Source organism: Neodiprion pinetum, chromosome 1 (genome assembly GCF_021155775.2).
Source record: "Neodiprion pinetum isolate iyNeoPine1 chromosome 1, iyNeoPine1.2, whole genome shotgun sequence".
Lineage (NCBI taxonomy): Eukaryota > Metazoa > Arthropoda > Insecta > Hymenoptera > Diprionidae > Neodiprion > Neodiprion pinetum.
This window is the reverse complement of record NC_060232.1, coordinates 5,636,658-5,658,900: the sequence shown is the minus strand read 5'-3', so window position 1 is coordinate 5,658,900 and position 22,243 is coordinate 5,636,658. Positions and strand designations below refer to the sequence as shown.

Sequence of the window (22,243 nt, the reverse complement as noted above, 5' to 3'; positions counted from 1 at the left end):
TTATTCCTTTAATTTTATTTTACTTTATCGGTTCGCTGACCCATGCGTATATTCTTTAGTGCTTTTCCTTGCGTTTTATACTTTTAATTCCACTTACACCGGGCCCCTAAAATTACAAATCTTGGCTATTTGTTAAATGATAAGTATAATAGAAATGACGATCACATCAAGTAATAACGTAAAAAATTGCAAATATCTTAGCGTAACAGTTTCCAAACCTTACATTGAATTCTTTTTTTTTTTTTTTTTTAATTTTTTTTCGTGATTTTTTTTTTATTTGTTTTTTGTTTTTCTTCGTTTTCACAATTTTTCTATTCAATACGCCTAGTTCGCAGATCAGTGTCTTAATTTGTATCGTTTAAGTTACCTTTGGAACAGAGATTTTTCTATTCTTATACAATTGCAGGGGTGAAAAAAGTTTAATCAACGACTTATTTATTTCTTAAAAATTTTTTTTTTCATTTTACTTTTTTTTTTCTTCCTCATTCCCTGCTGCGTCTTCAATCATAAGACCCTGTGATTTCTCCATCTCTTTGAAACCTATCGCTTATACCTAACTGCTTTGATTCATACGATTGGAGTAAAAAATAAATAAATGAATAAATAAATAATGACGAACAAAGCGAACGAAGTGCCAACGACAAATTTTCCTCGATCAAACTCTTCACGCGGTACTGTATATTTTTTTTATACATATATATATATTTTTATATATATATGTGTGTGTGTGTGTGTGTGTGTGAGAGAGAAAATTAATCGTACATACGAAAATACTCGAATTCATCGATCACGAGACGCGTGTAATTATTTGTACAAATTAATGAACAAAGAATTACAGAAGTTTTTACTTTTTCAATCTCCGCGCATGACGCGCGACAGTTTATTTACACTGTTCAGAAATTTAATAGCCCTTTTCAGCGTCTAAAAGGCTTTCGTTTCTTCTATCTCGCCATTCTCCCTTCTTTCGTTTCATTTGCATTTCAAATTTCGACCCACGGTATTCCCGACATTTGCGTATCGATTTTTATAATGAAAAACGACGATCATCTTAGGGCACATCGGTCGATTGTACGGCTAATTAATTCGCGCATATAATTGGGACCAAAGCGTTTCCCTTCAATGAATCTAATTTAAATACAATTCAATGTCATTCAACTCAACTCCCTTCGTATAATATTCTTCACCCTGATAATCATTTCCTACGACGTATGCTATAATGTCGTTATAAATTTGAAATATTTAATCGTTTATCTTTCAAAATCAATACCTTATCATCGGTATTCTTCTCCCTTCCTTACTTTCTTTATCTCGTTTCCCATACCGTGCGAATTGCATTATCAAATACAATTACTTATATATCAAACACCCATCGTTTATATATATATATGATATATATATATATATGTATATATAACGTGCTCTCGTTACAGCCCGAACATAAATCGCGATCTCTTGTTCCACTTCCGCGTGTGATCATCATAATATTGTATAACAATAACCGTACCGCGCGTTGTATACCTATATAATATATAATATTTACCTGTAATGAGAAATTTGAAAAAAGTGACAGTTACACACGTCGTACGCCGAACGCTAGAAATTTGTTACTCTAACTAAGCGGACTTTATTTATACTATATAATGATGCTATTATATCGAAATTACGCGACAATAATTAATGACATAATATTATAGATAGAATCAATGTATAACAATTTATCTTTACGTAGAATATATATTGAAATATTTTATATATATATATATATATATATATGTATATGTATATGTATATATATTATAACTAAGCTGAAGATAAGTTTCATTATGCATATTCTTTTCCATATTTCTCTTTTTCTTTTCAACTCCCTCTCTCTCTCTCTCTCTCTCTCCCCGTATATATTATACTTGGATATTATTCAGATTCAATTTTGCTTTCTGTATCGAGATTCTTGTTGCGGGGCCCGGCGTTCACCTTTTTCACAACTTATTGTTAGTCGGATGCACGATGTATTTTGTATACGTGTATAATACCGAATACGGCTCCGGATATTGATCATTTCACCGCCATTATCGTTTACTTTCCGTTTTCCCGACATTTCCATTCTTCATTTTCCTTTTCCTTATTTTAACTCTGCCATATCTATCTCGCATCATCGGCCAATTGTTTCCCTACCTCCCGAATTATCGTAGGAAATTTAATTACACAACTCTATTGCACTGACAGACAAACAGACAGACAGAAAGAACAGACAGACAGAATAGACAGACAGATATCATAGACAGGCATTTTATAAATTTACTTTGTCGCTCAGGATTTTCTCCTCGTTCTCTTTATTCATCCTTTTCTGTTTCTCTCTTCGTGCATATTCTTTGTGGAAAGTTTTACTTTTTGTTTTGTTTTGTTTCCTTTTTCCTTACCGCCAGTTTCAAGTTTTATTCGTTACTTTGACAGACGTTAATTTGTTTATAGTTATCTTTTTCTTGCCGTTTTATTCTCGTGAACCGAATTAATGAGTTTTAAATAATGTTATTAAAATTGTTACGCATCGTATAATATTCTGTCGTTGCGCCCGATTTATACTTCTTCAGCTATGTATGTATATATGTAACACGCGTATCGCGTCAACTAATAATTCTTTCCCCCGCGTCTCGTTTTTTCTCATCATCGATCCAACAACTTACATCATAGACCCTTCGGCTCTTTACCCATTTTTCAGTTCCCGCCTATTTTCCCCCTCATTATTCTTCGCCTGATCTGTGTTATTCCTCGTTTAATATATTTGTCGTTTCGTTTCCTCAGGTAACTTCCTGCACCTTTGCGGATCCCTTGTCCTCGTTGCCGCCACCGTTTATTTCTGGTTGAATGAAAATTGCGGAGAGCCCGTAACTGCGCTTCGGTGAAAATGCACGTTTTGCCACTTGTTGTCCCGCTTGTGCCAGACCCGGCTTTCCTCGCTTTGATGAGTGTGAGCCACTCCTTGCCTACAAGTTATCAGGTATCGTATATTTTACACTCTCACGAGCGTCAAACGAATTGCAAATTTCAATTATCCAACTCCGCCGTCATTATACTCACTTGTCCATGTACTGCGTAAGTCTGACGTAAGCGATGCAGGCCGCATCCTCGCCCAAAAGATGCACGTGGGGATTCAGTATTGTTGTATTTACCGCCTTGCAGTTCTTCGCCAAGACTGTGAAGCATGCGAAGCAGAAAGAAAATATCAGCTGTTGATCGATTTAAAAACTTCAAATCAATCTGCACTCTCGTTTTTTTTAACACCTTTTCATTTCGACGCATGCAAAGACGAGAGATTTCATAAGAAGCTGTGGCAAATTCTGTACAGGTAGAGAGCGACATGATATAGATTAAGCAGGGTGACCACGCGAGTGAAAAATATGGAAAACCTGGAAATAGCACGAAATTCAAAAGGGGACTTCAAAAACCTAGGATTGACCAGGAATTTTTTATTTGGTAACAAGGTTACTTTTATTCTTCGAAAAAACAAGTCGCCTTTAACTGATTTTTTTTTTTTTTTTTTTTTTTTTTCCCTTAAATTAAATTTTTACATAAAGTAAGAAATAAAAAATCGCGTTTCTTTATTTTTCTTTCGTGCGAAGAGAGTGATGCAAACGAGGTGTAATTACCGTTATCAAAGTAAAATTTGTGAAAGTCCATTCCCTCGACCAAATTACCTAAAGCCTCGGGTTCGAACGCCGTCAAATGCGGGTCGCAGATCTTCCTGCGGAGAACGGGAGAAACGAGAACGTAGAATAATTAGATCGTTAATTCGTTGCCTCGTTCATTACAAGTATTATAATGATGTTAATTCTTGAAATCCTGCGACTAAGTAATCATCGGTTGCATTAATTAATTGGCAATTGAACCGACGTTGTAGTGAATAAATAAATAAATAAACAAATAAAAAGAGTAAAATTTCACTCACGTGTAGGCCTCAAAGTCGCCGGTGTTTATGCTTTCGATTAACTGTTCAGTCATCTTGATTATTTCCTGACGACGAGCTGGAATTTTCAACACACCATCGTCAGTTTTAACCTCACACTCAAATTCCGCCATGTCAGACCCTTTCTGACACATCGTACAGCACAACAGCCACATGCATGAACGTTTAATTATTATGCAGTACCTATAATATCGTTATTTTAAAAAATTTTCTTTTCTTCTTTTTCTTTGTTTTTTTTTTTTTTTCGTACGTTACACCGTACCTACTTCTAACCCTTCGTCACGTGTCCGTGCACTTGTAATTTACATTTCGTTAGTAAAATTTCGGTTAGCCTGGCAAGAGTTACGCTTGGTTAACGCAATCCTCGAATTATTCACTTTATTGAGTAAACCTTCGCGTTCAACGAGTACGAATATTTCAACTTCCGACACGATCTGTGTTTTTTTTTTCAACGATACGTAGATGTTGTACGTGCCTCTATCGTCTACGATTTTGAACCTCCGCGTTTCTTGGCTTTCATACGTAAGAGTAACGCATCTCCACTGACAATATTACGAACAAATGTCTCCGAGTCGTTTTCAATTTACACCCACGCGCGTCCATACGTGCAGGGTGTGTATAAAACGAGATTTTACGTAAGTCCAAACCAGGTTTGAGATTATATACTTGATAAGGCAAAGGTGTTGCATCTACCACCACCACAGTCACGTGTTCAGGGAAACCTCGATCCTATTGGTCAACTCCTTGAGAAATTCGTTTTCTAATTCTATTGGCTAAGGGGAGTCTTGATAACGGATACCAAGGTCGTGGAGAAGATAGGGATACCCCTTCTTCTTTCCTTTCCATAACAAACGTCTTGCTCCAGATGCAGGTTTTCTTATTTATTGTTATTATTCCCGGCAAATCGTCGACAACTGTGCTCGATATTTTCACACAAATTGTAACAAATTCACGAACAATAAACGTCGATTTTCAGACACAATATTCTATTGATAATAATTGTTACACTTTTTTTCTTATTTTTGCAATTGTCAGTTGTGTTCTGAATTTTAATACTGTGATAACTATATTTCATTGTTTTTCATTCTGAGAAGTAAATTTTTATCTCCGTGTATTCTCGCTTAATGAAAATTCTTTGTTACGGTTTGACAATCTGCGAATATGGAAATTCGTGTATTTCCAACGATGTGGAAAAAATTAAGATGTCCGACGTAGAAGCGTAGATTTTTTCAAGCTATAATTTGAGAAAAAATTCTTATCGCGTGGAAAGTCGAGTGTTTTTCTATTTTTATTGAATGGAACAAAAATACCGACAGATATTTCAACCGGAATAAAGAGTTTATCTACCTATGGTTTGTTCTTTAGTCGCGGTAATAGTTTGATGGTTTCAATCGCATGTGGTTCAAAGTCACTGTTACATATATACGTATGTATGCATTTTACCTCAAACTCGTTAATATTTATGATCATAAGTCTAAGTATTACACTATCTATACTTACAAACAGTTTTTCATTGGCTTTAATTTAATTGATGGTTTTGTTTTCGATACGTATAGTAATTGAATGTTACGATTACCTGAGCACTGCGAATTCGTAGATAGCTGACTGCAGGTCTTGATAGGACAGACGATTCTTATCTCTATAATAACATACCTTTCTTATTAAAAAAAAAAGAACACACAAAATTCGGAAAAAAATAAATAAATGCGCAAAACAACAAACGGTCGAAGGGAACCGCACAGGCATGATATCTACATAGCTGTGTGTGTACGCGGCTAATTTATATATAATATGTATAAATTAAACGATATTTTCATCGCGTGAAAGCAGGGAGGGAAAAATTGAGACGATTTATCATAAGAGTAGAAATAAAACGATCTTATGCTTTTTAAACATAACAAGAGCGATTTAAAATTGCTCGTAACACACTGTACTTCTATTTTTGAATCATCTCAATTTTTCGCGATAAGAAAATAGAAACAAAACGCTTTAAATAATAAACTGTGATGGTTTAACTATTTTTCGCTTCTTTGCAATATTTATATGCAGAGTGTCCTACAATATATATACGAATATACACAGATCGATTTATGGGAAAAACTTTTTTCGGTTCACGTTACTTTGAGACGTGGTTTTCCTTTCGGTTCGCTTCGCGGATTATTTAATAAAATATCTGAAAATTTGCGTTATTCACGTATATTGTGTACCCAATACACTTTCTAGAACCGCACACGTATACGACAGGTAACTGAAATTGTGGTTTCAAATGTCAGATACACTCCACGTTTCCAACTCCATCGCGAATCGCGTGTGTCCAGAGTATAAATTTTACAAATACGTGACCGTTGCATCTGCGCAAATAATTATAACCACAATGATAATTTAAAATTAGTAATTTCTTTCTCTCTCTTCAATTATAGCGTAACCGGTAGAGATTTACTTTTTCTCTCGTCGCACCATCATCGTTTCGATAATTATTTATCTATTCCAAGATGCGAATCGTGCCTCTCCCCCTGTATCATGTTATATTTTCCAGCTGCATATTCTCTCAATTTTTCCCCTGCACATACTTATGACCTGCAGGGTCTATCAACAGTAATAGAAATAGTTTTAAACAATTTATTAACAATGACAAATGAGCCAACCGATGTATATATATACACACACATGTATATATGCATGTGTATATATATATATATTTATAACTAAAACATTATCTTACATATTTTTCTACGGTGTATAACGCTTAACAGTATCTTTTATCTTGTCCTACGTGAAAGAAAAGAAAAAGATAAAAAGATATCTTCTCACCATCTTTCTACATCCTAGTCGATCAACGAACAACTCGTTGGCTAGAATAATTATATTTCTGCAATCCGAAAGAATTAGTGTCCAAAGACCCGTCCGGCGATAATGCGAAGGATCGCTAATAGCTGTTTGTATATCGGTTTGTTCGTTGACTTTGCCGATTTTGTATCTGGCTTTTCGTCAGCCGAGCGTGTGAATTTTGATAAAACGCGGCAAGTCCGTCGCGGCGGCAATACGCTCGCGGCTAACGAAACGTTGATTTCGCCCGATGAAATACATTAGTTATTTAGGGCTAGAGCAAGCGACACCGCCTGAGCTTCGAGCAGACGTCCTCGTCCTTTTGCGGCTTACGGGACGCATCGTTCGTCTCTGATTTGCTCGTTTTCGGTGTTGCCTTTGCGGCCTTACCGCCGTCGTATTCTCCGCTCTCGCCTAGCTGGCAGTATCCCGCAGTCCCGGATGTTCCGGACATCACCTGATTGCCTCGCCCTCCGCCGATACCGTCTGATTGTGAGTCTGAACAGCCCCTCGTCGTGCAATTGATGCAAGAAGCGAACACCGAACACCAAGCCAGAGCCAATCAGCGGGCAGCAAACACGAATATAAGCATGCACAAATATGTATACATGCGCACGTGTACGCGTATGTGTATATACATGTGTGTGTATATATATGTAAGTTTGAGACTAATCCAAACTACAGCGCGACTATCAGAGGTCGTCCGCTCGGCACACCTACCAAGCCAGAGACAGCGGTCGTCATGCTGATTAGTCGAAACTGCGTAATCCAAACAGAAACACGCAAAAGGCTCGTAGCGCTTGGCGCTAAGGTTTATAATCAAACAAAGTTAATAATTATAAGTACTAGTTGTTGATTCAGGTAATCCTGGGCATAATTCCATATTGTAATTATCTGAATCGTTTGAACATATGTAAATAGTGTAAATATATTACAGTTATTACCAGCATCAACCGCAGTACTTTATTGAAAACAAGATAGCCCTTAACTACGAAAGATAAGGGATTGACTTATAAATCAACAACTATGGCTGTGGTTCGAGGAAAATTCTGCTTTGTCTCCGAGGCATTAGACGCTAGAACCACCATTTTGAGAGTTCGCACAATTCAATTAGAAGGAGAGGACACGACTTATGAATTTCCGGAACACTTTTCAACGAAAGAGAATCATCCAAAACTCTTCGAAACGAAGATCGTGAAAAATATAGTCAAGAGTGTTAAAACACGGGGAAAGTTCCGGAAGGTGTGGATTTCGCTAGTAGATGAACTTGAAGGGCAATACTTAGATGAAGAGGGAAATGTATGTTACGACGGTATTTATTTGGATGAATGTCGAGCGTATGGTGATCCCAGTCCCGTTCCCACCCATAATTTTGAAACCTTTCCGCATGAAAAGATAACGTCACGAGTGAAAAACATGATTCTGGAAAAATTCTCAGGAAAAAACCAGAACGCGGCTATTTTTATGGATCTTTTCGTGAGCGAGTGCACCCGTTTAAAATGTAGAGAAGAAAACTACGCAGAGACGTTGAGATTTTTTTTGGAGGGACCGGCCCTTGACTGGTTTCAAAGCTTTTTGAAAATAAATAGGATTACAAGGCCATGGGAGCATTGGAAAAATTCCTTTTTAGATACTTTTGCCGTGATAGGGTGGCCAGAAATAAAGTATGCATACGAATTTCGTTATTTAAATGGTTCGCTTTTAGAGTACGCACTAAAAAAGAGAAATCTGCTTTTAGACACAGATTCTAAAATATCAGAAAACACTCAAATAAATTTAATTGTTTTGGGCTTACCAGCAAAAATTCAAGTACACATAAATAGAAAAGATTTAGATACAATTGATAAATTAATGTCGCTCATAAATCAGTCAGAAGGTCTTGTAGAGAAAAAAATCAAAACAAAAATCCCAGAGGAAAATAAATCAGAAAAAAAACCATGCTCCTACTGCAATAAAAAAGGATTTCCAAACAGGTATCACTCAGAAGATGTGTGCAGGTTAAAACTCTATGATAAAGAGAAAACAAGAAATGATAAAATACGTATAATAAATAACACGAACATTGAAGAGAGCGTAGCGTCTTCTGACGAATCAAAAAACGGATGGCGACCCCACTTATCAGATTAACAATAGGTATCGAGGATACTCCAGTCGTTGCGGTATATGACTCGGGAGCAAACGTATCGATAATAAATTATGATACAGTGGTAAAATTAAAATTAAACAAAAAAATAAGTGGGGTAAACAAACTCAATACATTTGCAGGCACTACGAATACGTTAGGCTCAATAAATCTAAGAACAAAAATTTTTAATATTTCAAAAACAATATGTTTTTATATTGTAAAAAGTGTCTCTTTTCAGGATGACATTTTGTTAGGTTTAGATGCAATCAAAGAATTTAAACTGTGTCAGAATGAAAATTTGAAAATTTTTCAAAATGATACAAAGAAATGTCAGTTACATGAGAATAGGAAAACAGAATCTATGTCAACAAACATAGCGGTAAACAGTGAGATCTATTTGGAACGCGTGTGGAATAAACACAAACAGCTGTTTACAGAGGACAAGTTCAAAGTAGGCAAAGTAACAGGCTACGAGGCGCCAGTAAAGCTTACCAAAAATAAATATATTGCGCGAAAACCGTACAAATGCTCTATAGCGGATAGCGAAGAAATAAATTCACAAATAAAATCATTACTGAAAGTAGGTTTAATTGAACGCTCGACTAGTCCGTTCGCTTCCCCGGTAACTCTTGTTTTGAAGAAAGAAGAAGGGAGAAAGTCACGGTTATGCGTAGACTATAGCGAACTAAATAAAATAATTATACCAGAATGCCACCCATTCCCAATCATTGACGATCTGCTAATGCAAGTCCGGGATTGCAAATTTTTTACAAAATTAGATATAAATTCGGCCTTCTGGTCAATCCCGATTAGAGAAAAAGATAGATATAAAACCGCGTTTATAACCCAAAACGGGCATTGGCAATGGAAATGTTTGCCTTTCGGCTTAAAATCGTCTCCGGCAATTTTTCAGAGAATTCTGAGTGACGTATTAGCGAAAAACAATCTCGAGAAATTCGCGATAAATTATATCGATGATATTTTGATATTTTCAAAAAATTCTTCAGATCATTCACGTCACATTAACGAAACTCTCATCGCCATAGAAAAAGCGGGTTTTAAGTTAAACAAAAAAAAATGCACATTTGCAAAAAAGTCAGTTATCTATTTGGGACATGAAATAAAAGAAAATAAGATAAAACCTCTAAATGATAACTTAATAGCAATAAAAAAATTTCCGAAACCGCAGAATCAAAAAAATGTGAGGCAACTCTTGGGAAAAATAAATTTCTACTTAAAATACATACCGAAAGCTTCGATAGAATTAGAACCACTACATAATTTACTTAGAAAAAATGTAAAATTCGAATGGACACAAGAATGTGAAGACAGTTTTAAAAAAATTAAAAACTATCTCAGCTCTGAGCCGATATTGGCAATTTTTGACCCGAAACTTCCTATATACATTTTTACAGATGCATCCAAAAAAGGAGTAGCAGCAATTTTAAAACAACCTCAAAAAGACAATTCTATAAAACCAGTCTTTTTTTTTTCAAAAAAACTAACAAAACCGCAAGAAAACAAACGCGCTATATTCTTGGAAGTCCTGGCGATAAAAGAGTGTATTTTATATTGGCAATATAAACTTATAGGAAATAAATTCACGATCTTCACAGACCACAAACCGCTTGAAAACTTTAATGTAAAAAAGAGTAAAGATCCTGAACTATTAGCATTATTAAACTACATCTCAAACTTTGATTTTGAAATCAAGTATAACCCAGGCAAAAATAATGCAGAAGCAGATAGCTTTTCTCGAAACCCAGTACTAGATGAAAACACAAGCAGTGAAACGGCTATAAAAATAGTAAATTTTTTATCGATGGAAGAACTGAGGAACGACCAAAAACAATTACATATAAAAAAAGAGGATAAAACAGTAAAAAAAAATAACATTTGTTATAAAATCTTAAATAACAAAGAAAAAATATGGGTGACGGAAAAGTTAGGTATTCAAATGATAAAAAATATACACAACGAAAGTCATATTGGAGTAAAGCAGTTAACTCTGACTTTAACCCCAAAATACTATTTTAAAAACATGCACAAACATATAAAACTTATTTGTCGAGCATGCGACACTTGCGTAAGAAATAAATCAAGGTTCGGAAATTTTATTCAACCCCTTTCACAATTAGGTCCAGCGTTGGAGCCGTTTCAAATAATATCCTTGGATACAATAGGAGGGTTCAGCGGAAACAAATCACCCAAAAAATACTTGCATTTAATCGTAGACCACTTCACGAAGTACGCCTTTGTATTGACCGCAAAAACACAGACAGCAAAAGATTTCATAAATCTAGTAAAAAAAGTTCAGAAAAAGGGAAAAATAAAAGTACTTCTAACTGATCAATACGCGGGAATAAACTCAAAAGAATTTAAAAATTATCTAAAAGCAGAAAACATAACAAACATTTTCACCGCGGTAGACTGCCCCTTTTCAAACGGGCAAAATGAACGGACAAATCAAACATTAGTTAATGCGATTAGGTGTAAAATATTTGAAAAAAAAGACCGGCCGTGGTCAGTCATAGCTGAACAGTGTGTAGAAAACTACAATAACACAATACACAGCACAACAAAGTTTACACCGAATTACCTTTTAAATGGAATTGATAAATCCTATCTCCCGTCGGAACTTAACGAAAACAACTTAGAAAATTTAGAGAAAAACAGAAAAATAGCATTTTTAAATGCAGAAAAAATACATAATCAAAATAAAGTTTACTATGATAAAAATAAACGAAAAATAACATACGAAGTCGGTGATCTTGTTTATATTCAGAACGGAAGTCGGTTAAATAGGAAAAAACTTGATCCGGTCAGAGTGGGCCCGTTTAGAATAAAGAAAAAAATCTCTGACTTACTGTATATTATTGACTCGGGATTTAAAACACCAGAGTCAAACGTTTATCATGCAAATAAAATGATCCCCTATTTCCAGACTCCTGACTCCTGAAACATAAGTCTGGGAGGGGGGGGGGAGGGGGGGATGTAAGTTTGAGACTAATCCAAACTACAGCGCGACTATCAGAGGTCGTCCGCTCGGCACACCTACCAAGCCAGAGACAGCGGTCGTCATGCTGATTAGTCGAAACTGCGTAATCCAAACAGAAACACGCAAAAGGCTCGTAGCGCTTGGCGCTAAGGTTTATAATCAAACAAAGTTAATAATTATAAGTACTAGTTGTTGATTCAGGTAATCCTGGGCATAATTCCATATTGTAATTATCTGAATCGTTTGAACATATGTAAATAGTGTAAATATATTACAGTTATTACCAGCATCAACCGCAGTACTTTATTGAAAACAAGATAGCCCTTAACTACGAAAGATAAGGGATTGACTTATATATATATATATATATATACATACACACTTACACACACGCGCGCGCGCGCATATCGTACACGTGTGGAAGTTCATTATACAACACGCAACACGCTACGATTAACTAAAAGACGGAATTACTGCATGGGAGGTGGATTTTTTGAAAGGGACACGCGTTATATCCAGCAGCTGAATATTTTTGGGGATGGACGATGTTGATCAGGTATATTTCTTGCCGACAAACAGGGAACAGAAAGAAAACAACAAGCTGGCTTGCGACAGATTAATCGAAGCTACAGAAAGGGTATAAATCTAACGGAGGAGATTCAGTTGTCTCCGGATTGAATTGAAGATTGACAAAATTCGAGGTACTGTCGAGGAGTTCGGGGACACAAACGTTTCTTCAGGGAAGTTGAATGTGGACCTGAGGTTGAAACCATTGGGGGTACTTTCGAGGAGTTCGGAATGCAAACGTCTCTTTAGGGAAGTCTAATCTGGACCTAAGGTTGAGACCATTGTAGATACTTTCGAGGAGGTCGGGATACAAACGTTCTTGCTGCAGGAACGTCGAACGTGTAACGAAGATTAAAAACATTTGAGGTGTCGTCGAGGAGGAGTTCAGGATGAAAAAGTATCCGCGGGAAAGGTCGGTAATGTCGAGGAAGTCTTTCGCGACTATCGAACGTTTCGAATTACGTAGTTGGCAAGGAGGGACTTTAACAGGCAGAGAAAGAGAGAGAGAGGGAGATGATTGAGCGAAGTAGAGGGGTCGAAAGGTGAAAAATAAAAGGAAGCTACAGACCAGTGTTCGAGTCATGACGACGAGGCGTGCTCCCGCAGGCGTTGAGGTGGATCGTCGACGACGGGGATCCGCCGGTTTGGCTGTTCTGGCTGTTGCTGCTGCTACTGTGGCTGGAGCCACTGCCACTCCCACTGCCAGCTAGTCATGCAACCAACGAACCAACAAGGGTACATTGTGACTCGGCCTCGATATCGTAAGCCAAAAACGGAAAACCAAACGTGCAACCTCCTCATCGCCGCTATTACATGTCACGTTCGTCGTGGCTTTCCTTTTTTCCTCCTCATTATTTTCATTCTCAGATATACAGAGTCGGCGGATGGTGGCAAAGCGGTTGAGAAGGATACAAAGAGAGAAAAAGAGAGAGAGAGAGAGAGGGAGAGTGATGACGGGAGGTCAAAGACTGCGAATAAGAGAAAGATAGAGATAAAGTTACGGGTAAAAAAACACGAACCCACTCATACGATTTTTCGCCATATTATCATCGATCGATTCTCTCGTTTCAACAGGTTGCAATTGACCTTTCAATCCATTACCGACCTCGCCGTATTGCGGTAAATTATAACAATGGTCTCTTTAACTTTGTTACTCTTTTTTCTCCACTCTCCTGTTATTCGCGTAAATGGGTTCGCGTGTATAATACATAAGGATTGCAGGCAAGAACAAAGTTTTCGTCGATTCATTCTGCACTAAGCAATTTTTCACTATCAGATTGAATATCTTTATCGCGTCAAACACGATAATTTATCTTTTATGCGTGGATCGTTTGTTCATTTTTATTTTCTCCATTTCAGCCTAAATATTGTGAAAGCCTTGCAGGCGGTATTGCTAATGAGAATGTATGAAATGAAAGGCGTTAACCGCAGAATCGCTTTGTTCTTACGTCATCAATCAATGCGTTAATAATTTTTCTTAGATTCTTTTGATTAGTTTTATAGTTGCAATACTATCGTAATTCAATTATTTTCGTTATTATCATTATGATTATTATCATTGTTTATCGATTTATTTTTTTTAACAAACAAAAATTATCTTCAAACTAATAAGCTATTTAACAAAACAATATTATTCGTGTGGTTATTTATACTGGAAATATCGAAAGAATAATAAACATGTGGATCGAAAGATGGATACGCAAATACGTGTGATCGTGAATCAACAATTATAACACGTGTATAACAATGAGCATAAAAAGCAACCAATAGAACGTTTAAATCGTTAAAATTGACGATTTAATTGTAAGAAAATTCTTCGTTTTAGTCTAGCGTATTAATTAGTACGTAGTATAATATATTGTTACGCTAGGTTATCGAAAAATCGTAAGTAAAAGGGAAAAAAAAAAAAAATATATCAAGTGAAGTATAAAAAAACGAAAGTCAAATCATGCTCAACCCTAGAACGTTGTAATATCTCAACAATCAACAATCTTACCAATTTGTCCGGTGATCTGGCCATTCGGTACAATTTGTCGCTGTACGTTAGTTATATATTATATAATTATTAAGTGTAGAAGAGACGATTCTATGACCCGTCGCTGTTCATTATTACAGTAAGCATACTCTATCATAAGCATCTATTCTCGCAGAATATTTTTTCTTTCCTTCTCCCCTGAAATTTCGAATCTTATTAAAATTTCGTACACGAATAAGTTCTCCTTGCCATGTATTTAGTCTCGCAGACCTTTGGAACGCCTATATCTTAGTAAATACGGCGATTATGTCAACTGGATTCCATTTTTTACTCTTATAGGTACTGGGCTTACGGATTGTACGATGTGCGTAACGTACACGTACGTTGTATACGTAATATACGTGTTCCTGGCGTTACTAATGTAGCGTGAAAATACTGCAATATTTCTGCGTTTTTAAATCAATTAAGCTCGTACAGCATTCAGGTACTCGTATACTTGCACGCTACTGTAATTTCTACATACAACAAGCTGCGTTAAGCGATACGCCTACTTCTTTACGCAATCGATTCCGTATCTTGGTATGTTTTCGCTATTTTTTACAGTCACCAATCTTGGAAACTTGTCATATCTGTTAGTTGTTTATATGTATACAAACATAATTCGAATAATTCGAGTAGCAGTAATTTTTTATAATTAGTAAAATTTTCACAGCTTGCATTCCACAGGTGCACAAGGTATATATATATATACATATATTGGTTAATATACAAAGAAAACTCCACAACGATTAAAATTCGATAACGGATATTAGGGTGTCGAATTTATAAGAGAAAGTTGGCATGGTAATATACGTGTGTATATAATTTATAAAATGCACTCGGAAAGTGAAAAATCAGAAATTGATTCCAACCGAAAAACAAACGACAAATTTTTCCTTCACGGAAAAGTTCGTTTCGCTCTGTACGTGTGTATTACGTATGTATGAGGCGAATATATGTATAACGCATGAATCCGGACAAGGTCGGCGTAAAGAAACGAAGAAAAAAGAATACGGGAGAGAAGCAGATGAGAAAGAAGACAATAAAAAAAAAAGAATGAAAGGAAAAACTTTTGCCGCGCTGCTTTGCCTTGTCTGGCTTCTTGGTGAAGCGATAGGCGGTTAGACGGTTTACGTTAGACAGGCACGTGTGTGTTATTGTGTTGGAATTTTATACCGACGTGTAATAATTCGCTAATATATACTTATATTACAAGGGGATATCGAAAGGCGAATGTAAAGTTTTTATCAATCACAGACAGGTGAAATGTGGCGATATAGAAACGGATGGATCAGTTTAAACGTGTAAAATTGGACGATTTTTTTCACATAATTCGCATTTCAAACGCGGCGAGGAAAGATAAAGCAGTAATATAGTAACGGGGAAAATGTCGAGGGTGAGTGAAAACGTTGGATAATCACACAAAACGGTAAACGGGGGATCACGAACAACGGACGTTATACGTAATACATGTATGATAATGTGTCCAATTTATGTACAACAAAAGCGCGTTGAAAAGAAAATTCTTTGTTAAATATTACAATTAAAACTGCAGAGATATCGGACGTACGATTTTGAGGAAAATGGAAATAAAATCGTACCAATAAAACTAAATGTTGCCAATATTCCGGTGCCAAACGTTTGTTCAGAACAGTCGTATGGCATGTTTTTAAATTTCGTCAAAGAAATTAGGTGCGGCAGTTTTGACAAATCGGAGACGCTGGTTGATTATTTATTTCTTTTGTTGCGTTACGCGCTTATTTCCGAGAATTTACCGAGATCATCACCCGCCTCGTCCCTCCTTATCTCTGCAGTGAATTTGATCGAGTCAGCTTATCGAGCTTCGATTTTAGAAGCGGTGGCGTTTTCCTTACAACAATAACCATTTTACCTTGGGCACCCTGGAGCAGGACTGCGGCGATTCCTAGCGTGCTTCCGGCGGATTGGGGTTGCTTTTGGGACGGGGTTTGGCCCACCATCACCCTCGAGAAAACCGAGGCCGCGGCTGGGCTGCTGGGCGGCGTGCCTTGCGAGGCCAAGCCTGAGGGCCAGGGCGAACTTCGTGTAGATGGGGAGGAGATGACGTTAAAGGGGGTGCCCTCGTCGATTTCGACGTCGTCAATTTCGGACGCGAAAAGCGAGATTTTCGCGAGTAAAACACTCGAACGCATTTTCGTTTGCCGCAGAAATAAAGAAATCGCAACAGAATTCACGCCTTTCTCTGTTTCTGCGTCAAATGAAAAAATACATGGGAGCGTTTTTCGGAATTCTCTATAGAACGGGTCTGTCGAGCCCTTTTTCGCGTTTGAGATACGCGGACCTTGATATTTGGAAATCGGCTGGGGCACACCCTTAAGGACTCGTTAGCCGCGATGTGATCGAATTTCAAAGACCTTTGAGTCGGGTTACGTTGAGTGAAAGCCGAGCTTTTTTCCACGCGAATATCAGTCTCGTTATAAAATATCTGAATCGAAATTTAGGCAAAGGGGGAAAAGCGCTTGAGACATCTCAAAGAACGTATTCATATCTGCGCCAATGATGGTGAATAAACCAATAAAATAGCATCACCTGTGTTGCATAGAAACGAATTCGGGAAAATTCTAACGATGGAAGCTGATGTTTCAACAGATCGATAAATTTTCTAAAGATTCTTCGAATGATTTTTGTTTTTTTTTTTCCGTTTTATCAAATGTATGCACTTTTCGATAGACATATTGGATGTAAATTTTGACCATTACAAAAATTTCACGATATCTCTAAAATTGTAAAATAATTAACAGCGTTCGCGGTCGAAATTCAAGAATAAATAAATAAAAATCAATCTTTTTTTAAAAAAAATGCATCCTCGCTTATCCCGGTAACGTGTACATATTTAAAGTATTTTCGACGCCTGATACGCATCCCTGTTTGTGTAATTTTTATACACTTCGCAACGCTATTGCGGAGGGTCCGCAAATTTCACTAGAGTTTGTGGTTTCATTGAAACGAGAGTCGCCGCCGTGCGTAAATCTGTGTCACGTTGTCTCCGCGGATCCGCGAATAGCTTTGGTCCATGACACAGAGCCGTTAGATTATACAAGGTATGCATCAGGTTGTACACGCAGGGCTGTATCGACGAATGTAAATAGAGGAGGGACGGAGACGGCGAGTCGGTAAGCCGTCGAGTGAAGTTTTATACCGTGTACGTCAGGGTCTTTGAGGGAAAAATAATTTGCCATTTTCCACCATGGAACCCTCTGAAAAGTTTGTTCATGGCGAAAGAAAGGTTCTGGAAAAAGGTGAGCGTTCTACGTTACGGGGATTTTTTCAATTTTATACGTTTATTTAAATTTATCAAGTATCGTGGATAAATTTTTTTTTTTTTACGGCTTACATCAATCATAATATCAATTTACGTCGCTAAGAAGACTCATCATTGTACTATCAAGTCTCCGGTTGATGTTTGAGGAGTTGATCCGACGATTTTTTCATTACTAATTCAATCTCATAAAATATTTATAATACAATGCGTTCTCGGATGATATATCGTTGTGTTATGGATCGTAATTTTTGGGTTGAACGTAAATATCAGGAAAGAAATAATAATTTAAGCGCTACAACGTGTTTCTCCAAAAATTTTAAAATATGTGAAAAAAAAAAAAAATTAAACAATCCAATGACCGCGATCTTCGATGTAACGTAGAACGCTTACCTTTTCACGTAATTTTTCTTTTGACCTAAACAAACTTTTTAGGGTGTTGTTACGGTGGAAAATCGTGAATTATTTTTTTCTGCAACATCTCAAGTATATACATATACCATCGATCGACAAGTTGCTGGAATTACTTTAGCCGCCACGTTTAAACCCCCCTGATATCAACACGTGGCGTGCGAATTGTTGTGCAAGTTATGTAATACAGTGATAAATACACATTGTACATAGCGATAATAATGAAGGTTCGCGTTTCGCATTCGCGACTGTCCAAAATCAATATCGCGTAACATTCATCGGTAAATTCTAATCGGGCCAAAATTCGCGCGTCAATCGAGGCATCAAGGAAATGAGAAAAGTATACGATACGTGGAAAAATCGAGGTATAAAAGACTCACTACTCATCGGCTGCTTTGATGAAACCGCGGAAATTACGCTCGCTGCTGCCGACATTGCCTCACGTGTTACAAATATTTTACAGTTCTTTTTCTTCCCTGCACGGATGTGACAAAAAGAGTAGATTTTAGTCAAGACTGCGGGAACGTAGAGAATCATCCGGATTTTTTTTCAAGGAAAATGAGATCCGTTTCAATCTCACAATCTAATTTACATTTATAGTAAAAATTACATTTCGATACGGGTATTATTTACCGAAAACCTCGACGCGTCTCTCCTTTCCCACAGTTTTCAGTAAAATCTGTTCTCCATCTTTTCTCCGAGTGCACCGCACGAATCGTCCGACTTTCCTTCGCCTGCGAATTTATTATTATTTCGCAGCTGAATTAATCTCCGCGACTCTTGAGATCCCGAGAATAAAATAAAGGACCACGTCACTCGGCGACAAACTTTTCGATAATTTTATATAGAACGGGAACCGGTTTTTCCTTCTCCAACGCCAAGTTCAATTACGGATTCATCCAAGCGCCGAATGTATATCTACTTGAGAGCAGAAACGAAGCGAAACTGTCTTCTTCTCTCTATCCGTGTATCTCTATCCACACGCCTGTGATCTATTCGAGGTTGCTAAGCGGCAAGTTGCAGGTATTTCCGTCCAATCTCGTCCGACTCGAACGACCCTCCGTCTCTTATTCTTTTTCTCATGCATATACCGCGAGATTTCAATCCGGCGCATCTTATCCCCCTGATTTTATCGTATTATTATATCAAGGATGCAATTTGGGAAATGTATACAAGCGAAAAGTTGGAGGGTAAAAACATCCTCGAGCTTTTCTTTCGCGTGGGATTTTTTTATCCAAGAATTTTTCAGCTCCCAAATATTCTCGAACGTAACACCGCGTGACGTTTTCACCTCACGATCAGTCGACTCTTGGGTTAATGTTTTAATCTTTCACACCAACGACATGTTGCTTCCTATATTTATTATACATGTACACGTACTCGGCACGATTCACATCTTTATTTTTTTGTCAAAAATTAACTTTCCTCATGCCTACCGGATAGTTGTTTGGTTATTCGACCGACGTAAAAAGAGACGCTTTGATTAGTTACACGCGCATCGGCGTGTAAAGTAACGTTCACCCGTCAGATAAATCATTCATCTATGTACTGTATTATATATCGTGTATTTCTACCGTTAAAGTAGAATCGTGCTCTCGTGTTGTGACATATAATACATTTCAATGTTAGAAGTCGGAAAATAGTTAATGCAAAGTTAGTACGATATTATTTTTGTTCAAAAAGCATAAACAAGTTCTACGACATTGTATTGTTAATATCGAAAATGCTCGTTATTAAGAAAGAAAAAAGAAAATTAACTTTCTACTTTATCTCGTGAGAAATTATTGTAATCAATGTAATACGAGTGTGTACAATATTAACGTGCAATTAGTTGCATATTCATGTTGAAGAAAGAAGAAAAAAGAAACTCTGTTAATCAAGTTTCATCTTAAATCATTCGCCAGTTATATTAGACAAAAAAATAATCAAATGAAAACCAACAACCTCAACGATCAGGTATACATAATTATTGTGAAATTTATGCAATCATATAACGTAAAAATATATTCCATCTCTCAAACGCACCGAAACATGCCCAATTTACAAAACGTTACTTATTTGCGATCGATAATAATTCTATAAATATCCGATTAAATTTGTAAATCTTATAAACCATGTGTATGTAAGAAATGCAAAACGCAATTGGTTTCAATAATAAATTATTTATTCAACGGCACATCCGTTATTGTGTAGAAAAAATACATATTACAATTCCGGCATGTTTTTGGACTTGAAAGAAAAGAACAATCGATGTCTAGTAAAAATTTCAGGATATTGGAAGAAAAATTGACTACACCGGAGAAAAAATTGTTAAGTAAAACACGAGGAATCACGAGAGATTGTAAAAACGGTGGCAAAGCGTTGGGCATGTTCCGCGGTTTGTCATTGTTAGTGAAAACAAAAGCTACGTGTAACGCAAGTGAACAGATAAGACATTAATTATGCATATTATACACATATATATACATTATATGTGTGTACACGTATGTATATATATGTATATATTACAGACGACACGAATGATCGTTTTGTTTATTGTTCGGTTACCTTCAGGCTCTTTTGCTATGACCGTGATGCTCCGGTCGACGCCTCCTTTCTTATCCTCTGTACAACATACACACATACGTCACGTACATAAACATATACATATCTATGTTCATATATAATACAGGGTATATATGATAATAAAATGCAAACGTCGCGTCATTCGTTATACGACGCGTTTCATGGTGTGCCGGTTTCGTTATTTAACATACGTTACGGAAACTTTTATTCAATTATAATATTATCGTCGACGCCCATTGATAAAAATCATCCACAAATATGAATTCGGAGGGAAAAAAAGTAGGGGGGGGGAGGATATCGATTGATTTTCCTTTTTTTTTTTTATATATTTTAAGAATCATGCAAATCAGACTTTAACCCTTCGCTCGCCATGCAGGAACAATTCGACCTAAGCTGTTTTTAAAAACCCTGCACTTAAGGGTGAGCAAAAATTGTAAAAAAAAAATTGAGATGGCTAGTTTGACCGTCAGAATGATGAAATATTCAGTCATGCATTGAATAAAAATTAATAAACCTTAAGAAATCGAGTCGAGCGACCATTTCGGAGAAAGTACGAGTGGAGGAATTCGTCCCGGGTGGCCAACGGAGGGTTGATAATTTGTTGACCTAATATCGATTGAAAAATTACTCGAGTTTGATAAAAACCGCACGAAGTGACAAAATTCTCTTTAAATTTTAACGAAGTAATCGCGTTCTAGCGTACGCGCAAGCTCATCTCAAGTGCATTATTATTAAATACAGAGATAGGTATGGAAAAATATTTAGTAGAGAGAGATAGAGATGGAGATAGAAACGGAAATAGAAATATTGAGAGAGAGAGAGAGAGAAGCGGGTTCACCAATGAGGCTAATTTGCATAATAACATATGAGGGATTGATACGATTACACATGTATATTTCAATTCCTAGCATTTAGATACTGCGTCGATCGGCATGATATGATTATTAATATTCCTCATATTCAATGTATGGATGATCGATGTCTGCAATCATATGTAAAAGTGCGAACGAACGGTTTTCCATTTGCCAAAAATTGATCGACGCTAGAGCGAGGCAAAGAAAATGAAATTCCAGGTAACCGCGTTGAATCCCTTCGCAGCTGTTGCTACCGATTTTATTGCGAATTTTTCTACGTCGTGCAATTTTTGGCAGCTTAGGCTAAAAGAGATGAGAAAAAACCTTGAAAAATAAAAAACAAAAAATAAATAAATACGTAGGTGCCCTAAGGTCGATATTAACGTGCGAAAGCGGTTACAGGGACGCATGCGCCAAGCCGGGGGAAATTCTAGTTATTCAATTAATTTTTTCTTCCATTTTTTCGTTTAATTTATTTTAGTGAAAGATATTTATAAAACAGAATGGTGTTCATAAATCCATAACACCAGACTTTGGGTGTGTGAATTGTGAATTGTGGATATCTGGTGAACCCTGATATATAGTATATATATATATATATATATATATATATGTATACATATA

The 22,243-nt window shown here is 36.6% G+C and overlaps 1 protein-coding gene across 18 annotated transcripts in view; it reads right to left on the bottom strand.

The window, feature by feature from the left end:
- Window positions 1–229: 229 nt before the first annotated feature.
- Window positions 230–22,243, bottom strand: part of CaMKII (Calcium/calmodulin-dependent protein kinase II) — a 108,374-nt gene continuing 86,360 nt past the window's right edge. For 2 of the 18 annotated variants that reach the window (XM_046619420.2, XM_046619437.2), the window contains exons 12-19: window positions 20,748–20,804; window positions 16,383–16,532; window positions 13,046–13,183; window positions 5,538–5,600; window positions 3,944–4,019; window positions 3,645–3,739; window positions 3,076–3,190; window positions 230–2,981 (exon numbers count right to left, since the gene is read on the bottom strand). In XM_046619420.2, the coding sequence (XP_046475376.1) occupies window positions 2,849–2,981; window positions 3,076–3,190; window positions 3,645–3,739; window positions 3,944–4,019; window positions 5,538–5,600; window positions 13,046–13,183; window positions 16,383–16,532; window positions 20,748–20,804 (827 nt within the window). In that variant the 3' untranslated portion in view covers window positions 230–2,848. Of the gene's footprint in view, window positions 2,982–3,075; window positions 3,191–3,644; window positions 3,740–3,943; window positions 4,020–5,537; window positions 5,601–5,651; window positions 7,286–13,045; window positions 13,184–16,382; window positions 16,533–20,747; window positions 20,805–22,243 lie in introns of those variants that run through there. The other 16 variants (XM_046619488.2, XM_046619506.2, XM_046619516.2 and 13 more) reach the window with 11 other exon arrangements.